The sequence below is a fragment of the Perna viridis genome, chromosome 3, assembly GCF_037379345.1.
Source record: "Perna viridis isolate PV_CMFRI_1.1 ecotype Kerala chromosome 3, ASM3737934v1, whole genome shotgun sequence".
In the NCBI taxonomy this organism is placed as follows: domain Eukaryota; kingdom Metazoa; phylum Mollusca; class Bivalvia; order Mytilida; family Mytilidae; genus Perna; species Perna viridis.
The window spans coordinates 15839012-15845291 of NC_142447.1; the positions used below are offsets into that span (position 1 = coordinate 15839012).

A 6280-nucleotide genomic window follows, 5' to 3' on the forward strand; every position below is an offset into this window, starting at 1 on the left:
TTGAACAATTTTTCCCCAAAATTCCAACCCCATACCCCCTTTCCCCTCGCCCTCCCTCAAAATGGTCAATAACTTTACAGCACTTCGCAATACTGTACATCTTTTATCCCGTAGGTACATTCTAGCACTATCCATTTCAGTTTTGGCCTGTCGGATCAATCTGTGCAGATACCGGAAATATTACTGTTCTCCACGGATGTTGGGAATATTTTACATAAAATGTGACGTAAACAAAATGCAGACGACAGCTGCAAATTCCAAACAAGAAAATGATTGCCTTTCCTATCTTAGAAAAGCTATGCTTCGATTTTGATAATACAATTGAAGTCATATTTTTTTCCAAGGCGGGTTAGGGTCTTGACAACAGCGGCACAGCGGAGATACACCGTAACACGTACGTACACATCCACGTGTTCCCGAAGTTTAAAAAAAAACGTAACATTCACTTTAAATATTTAAAAGTAAACAAAAATAGAAAAAGACTTTAAAACTGTCAGAAAAGATAAATTTATTTTTACTGAAACGTAATCTTAACCTATATTTTGTTATTTGTTTGATCGAAGGAAATAATGAATTTTCTCCGTAAGGACAGTCACTTTCTGTTACCTCCTGGACATGACTTTTTTTCCGTTAGTATATTGGGAACCTTAAGGGAAATTTAGAAAGTACACGTAATAACCGTAGAGCTCACATCGCTTCGCGGTGCTCGCTATTAGCGTCTTCAGATAGATGAAAAATACTCATGCAAACTAACCTTACTAAACAATTTCTTTTCTTTCATTTCAATAGGACTGAAGTATATTCAATTATTAAACACATCTCCTGTCGTCCTGAGTAGCACATATTTTCTTCGTCTTGCAACGTTCTAAAAACCACTTCTTCCGATTCTCTCTTTGAAAAACCCGAAATAATTATCCAAATCTGCTTTTGAAAAACTTCTGGTCTCAATAGTTGCTGTAAAATAACGCTATTCCACATAATGACCTGCGCTTCATTAGATTTTTTTTATAGATAAAATTCGTGTTTGTAATTTAAATGGCTTAAATTCAACTTTGTAATAGGAACAATTTGTTTAATTGAACAGAAGCGTAAGATAATTATATTGAGTGCTGATTATTTTTTTTTTGCCTTACTGTAATGAAAGTGTAAGTATAAAATCAGAAAGACAACAAATACACGACCAGGCGATGGATAGAAACAAATGCCTGGGCCCTGCCTGCCACTTGTAGCCTATGAAATGGGCCTAAATTGCCTAATTAGCACGAATTCAATAATCTTAGATTTTTTTCTTTCTGTTTTTCATTCTCTCGTTCCGCTGATAAAATATTTATTGCTGTAAAATTGCTTTTTAATAGCATTTGCGTTTGTAGCATGATCAACATAATTTCCCATAGATACGATCAAAGCGAGATAGCAGTTACGTCCCTTGTTTCGCCGTTTGTTGCGTAACGTTATATGTAACGTAACGTCACAAATCTGCTATAGATACTATGTCTATCGAAGTTGGGAGAAGACGCGAGTTATCTACAACAATGTTAAAATACATTTTAAAGCGAAATCACGAGTCCTTTATGGAACGAGAGCAAGAACGTCTTGAAATGTAAGGCTAACTGTTGATGTAACTTAATGTTGTTCCCACGATTGCTTTAAAGTTTTTAATTATTGGCGATTTCCCTAACTATGACTTCCGATGATCTGAATATTACTAGGTTTTAAAACACGCCGAGATCTTCAAACCAATACTACACACTTTGATGAGATGATTGTCTACTAGTGTGTTTTTTGCTTTAATATTTAGGTTGTAATTATAAAGGGAAGCAAAGCATTTTGAAATATAATTAAAAAAAACACAGTTGACTTGTAATAGCAAATATAAAGCTCAAGTTAGCAAATTAATATTCTACTTTTTCAGCAATTTCATCAATAAACAGAGGCGTGACAGCAATTCGTTGAGCTGCGAAGAAATAGTATTTGAATGTCTGGACTGGAACACGAAAAATCCGGAAGGTTTGTATACTTTTAATAAGTATTGTAATTTCTTTGAAGTACTGGAAATTGTACACGACAGCAAGATGGAGTTCCCTGTTTATGATAAGCCGTACATTACTCGTATACTAAAAACGAATGTCTAGCTTTTCTAGTATTTTGCAATGGAAGCTTATTTAATGTCATACCATTGTTTATTTAAACTTATTGGTGATTTTTATTTCAGAAAAGGTGGACTTTATGATCAGAACGCCGAAAGTGTGGAACGGCTCATTCATTAAGCCCACCAATGGTTTCTGTAAAATCAATAAGGTGGTCATGGATCAAAATATTTCTATACCTCGTCCAGAAGTGGATGCCATATCTTTTGTTAAGTACAACTTGAAACACAGCGATGGATTATTAACTCCATGGGATTTGATGAATTGCAAAGAAATGCTCTACCAGGAGTAAGTTTGGAACAAAATTACATGTCTTAGAAATGAAGAGTTATAAGGTATTCTGGATCCGCCACAGGGTAATTGGAGATAAGAGATTTAGTACTACATTTTTTCTCTTAGCAATCTATCTTTAATATAAAATATTATAGCTTACTTCAACATTACTGAATAACATTACTAATGTAAACATAAAATAAAAATCTATTGGTCATTTCTTTCTTTTCAGAGAGATTTACAAGAAATGCAAAGCTTTACTTCAGCTGTGTCTGGATTGGAATAGATTCAACCAAGCAGGTAGGCTTTGCTTTTTTTTTTTTTTTAAAGATTTAGTTTATTTATTAATACGATTTTTGTCAAAAAGAATATGTTCCTCCTTACTTTTTACATTGTTTTTAGTTGGCAACCATAAGTAAGGTACTTTTATAGGGTCTTGCTCCTACAATCAAATATGCAGAACAGCATAATCTATGATTATCCATTTTCGTGTTATCTACACAGGCAAAATTATTTCTATACTATAAAAATCATCATTTCTACATGAATTTCATGTAAACATCACGTTAACTTCATGTGAATTTCACATCCAGTTCAGTTCACATGAATTTCACATGAACAATATTTACCTGTGTATTCGGGCTACATATTTGATAGGGGAACAAGCTTAGCCCCAGTGGTAGTTGGTTTACACACGCAACCAAGTAGTTATTTTCGGTTTAAGGCAACACATGCAAAAGAAAAAAACAAGTTAACAAAACCCACACACACATACAAACACTGGCTAGTTTAATTTACATAACAATCCAACAAAAGGGGGAGAGAAAATGGATTGTAAATTAACCCCACATCTACAGCAACTACAAGTACATGCTTTATAATTTATTATTAATTAAACGTTTTTGAGTTAAATTCCTTTTAAATCACCACATTTTTATGGTTAAGGATCAAAAGCCTATTTGTCATTTCCTTTCAGAAAAAGTTCAATTTGCGATTAAAACGCCAACGGGATGGAATCATGAAAGGATCAAGGCTACGGATGGTACATTTCAGAAAGTATCAGCCATCGGGGAAAAATCACCAAGAACATCCCGTGCCGTGGTCATTGAGAATCAATTTAAACATAAGTTTGAACCCTGTGGATTGCATTTAAGTCTAGAAACCCAAAATCGGGATGATGACATAAACAACTGCGCAGAAACACCAATTACATCTGATCATAAGAGCAAACACCAAACTCAAAAGGATACGGATATTTCACAAGACTCCAGAACATCACAACTTCATGGAAATATTGGTATTACAAATCATACTGTACACGAGGAGTTCCATGCAACTGTCGCTATTGCGCTTGCCGACAGGGATACAATATATAATAAATATAGTAGATTCAGGTTTTCAAGTCTCCACAGATTTTCAACCAGACCAAGCAAACTACCAATTATGATCCCTAACCCACTACGCAATTATGGTGTGCCAAACCTGTATAGTAGCGTAAGCCGCATACCAATCCGTATCAATGGATATATATGGGCATCAATGAATGGAAAAACTCTCCCTGTGCCAATACGGTCATTTCCTGGAAGCAAAATTCCAATAAGGATTACCCCTATGGTAATGCAGAATATCTCAAAAAATGCTCTTAGCCCGCGCGATCAAGACGAAATAGAAAAGAAAAATGTTGTTAAACTCCCTGAAATTATGAAGCGAAAGAGCAAAATTCCTGTCCGCATTCGAGGCTATGTTTGGAATTTAATAGGAAGCACTGACTTTGATCAAAGACAAAGAGAAAGTGAAACACGACGCAAGTTGGCACCAATCAGTAAGATTCCAGTCCTAACATCAAGACCTTCGGTTATAATTCCACGCCTTGATCCAGAAGAGCATTTGCCTCATATAAATGTGGACCTTGCCGATTTCATGGATGATCCGTGGCAGCAAGACGCCAAAATGAGAAATAAAAGCATCTCAACATTAGAAAACAAGCATAAAGAAATGTGTGATAAGCGCGCCAAATTGACCAAACAAATGGTGAAACCCGCAGCAGTCATTCCAAAGCCTGCACGATTACCACCAATTGAAGCTACCCGCAAAATTTGTCAAACCATAAAACAAAGAGATATTGGCAGCAGATGTCCTTCAAATTCGCCATCAACCCCATCACCGAGTAGACATTCAGATTTAAATATGTCTAGTAATGCTTGTTTGTCAGTTTTGTCATTGTGCAACAGTATGCATGACAACAGAATCAAATATGACAATCTTCCAGCATGCGTGACTAGATACACATTACTTCCTCCAATAGGAGGCGCTGGTAAGCCACGCCCTGTAACTGCTGGTGGTAAAAAGAAACTTCCACCAATCAACATTGGTCGTCCAGTTTCAGCTTGTGGATATGCGAAGTTGCCACCAATTGCAAGAATAATTTAATTATCATTGCCTTTTATTTTTGTTTTTCTTCCAATTGATTTTATTTACTTTCCCGTGGATACTTTCACGAACTATAATGTGAACTTAATTATCCAAATGTATTTACACCACCCACAAAAGATAAGCAGAAATGTTTATACCGGATAGTATTCATTTAATTCTTTATTAGGAAGCAATCATTGGATTTTTTTTTAAATGAGAATGTTATTACTGAAGTTTTCTTTTCAAATCAAATTCTGTCCTGACTTTTGATCATTGTGAATTACACCCAAGTATTTCTAAGAATTGTTATAAAGAATTTGTTTTTGTTTTTGTTTTTGTTTTTGTTTTTTGTTTGTTTTTTCTTTATTTTTGTTCCCAATTGCCCCTTTAAATCCAATGGTAGCTTCATTGCAAGTTTTGTACATAATAAGTATGAATAAATTAATTATTTGTGTATTTGTCAGTTATTATTTTATAATACGATAGAAAAGAAAAGATACCAGCTCCAGTGATCAACACAAAAAAAATAAAGAGGAACAGAATCACAAAACAAAACATGAAAGTGCAATGAAAAACTGGTTTTACATGGATATCTAAAACTCAAAAAAATCACTATGATCTCTAACCCAGAATCAGTTCCAGACATCATAAAGAGTCAATTAAAGTCTATCGGTTAAGGCATTTTTGAACTAAAATTATTTAGATTAAATATTATTATGGCGAAAAGATAAAGAAGTCATTGTACTTGGTTTGGTTGATTAAAGACGGAAAATAATGTATGGTTTTCTCAAAAATATATATCGGTTTACAAAAAAGGACAATATGGTTAAATTGTATGCAAAAGTATGGCGTGTGAAGACCGAAAAAGCATTCAGGGGCAGATCCAGACACTTTAAAAAGGAGGGAACCCAGCCGGGGTTCCTCACAAAAAGGGGGTGCAATGACATTATTTGCATTTTTTTTTCAATTTTACACATGAAAATTTAATGGCAAATTTTCCAATATTAATGGGATGCAACCCCCTGTACCGTTTCTGGACCCGCCCTTATAAAAAGTCGAATCATGGGTAGGTGAAAGAGGAAAGAAAACTGACAACATTAAACAAATCATTTTTCATGGTGCAGATTTTTACACCGTAACGATCCACAAGTTCATGATGACGACTATAAAACTTCTGTAGTGATGACTTCAATCTTGTCCCAATTACATAACCCTGTTCCAGACGCCTATTTTAAGAATTCTAGCGCGATACAAAAAGTCTGCGCAATTACAGAAAGAGTAATCAAGGGAACCAAGGTTATAGCCGTAATCAAAAGAATGAAATCCAGGGACAAAGACCAGACATACACAACAAAGAACATAAAGTAACTAAAATCATGCATTCAAAGTAACAAAAGCAAATGAGCAACTCAGACTCCACTTAAAACTGGGAGCATGGACCAGGTGCA

At 34.9% G+C, this 6280-nt stretch overlaps 1 protein-coding gene across 2 annotated transcripts; it reads left to right on the forward strand.

The window, feature by feature from the left end:
• Positions 1–231: 231 nt before the first annotated feature.
• LOC148621168 (uncharacterized) lies at positions 232–5288 on the forward strand. Of its 2 annotated transcripts, none has more exons than XM_088575288.1 (5): positions 232–394; positions 1913–2007; positions 2213–2435; positions 2653–2720; positions 3397–5288. In XM_088575288.1, exons 3-5 carry the CDS (start codon positions 2227–2229, stop codon positions 4848–4850), a joined length of 1731 nt encoding a protein of 576 aa, XP_088431414.1. In that variant the 5' UTR covers positions 232–394; positions 1913–2007; positions 2213–2226; the 3' UTR covers positions 4851–5288. The 2 variants fall into 2 exon arrangements, with proteins under 2 accessions (XP_088431414.1, XP_088431413.1); XM_088575287.1 differs by lacking the exon at positions 232–394 and adding an exon at positions 941–1600.
• Positions 5289–6280: the final 992 nt, after the last annotated feature.

What these genes read in the sequence shown, in the direction of transcription:
- LOC148621168 (XM_088575287.1), top strand. Translation starts at nt 1,491, where the DNA reads ATGTCTATCGAAGTTGGGAGAAGACGCGAGTTATCTACAACAATGTTA. An exon ending in GAACACGAAAAATCCGGAAG is followed by an intron (nt 2,008 to 2,212) that starts GTTTGTATACTT and finishes TTTTTATTTCAG; the next exon opens with AAAAGGTGGACTTTATGATC. An exon ending in GAATAGATTCAACCAAGCAG is followed by an intron (nt 2,721 to 3,396) that starts GTAGGCTTTGCT and finishes ATTTCCTTTCAG; the next exon opens with AAAAAGTTCAATTTGCGATT.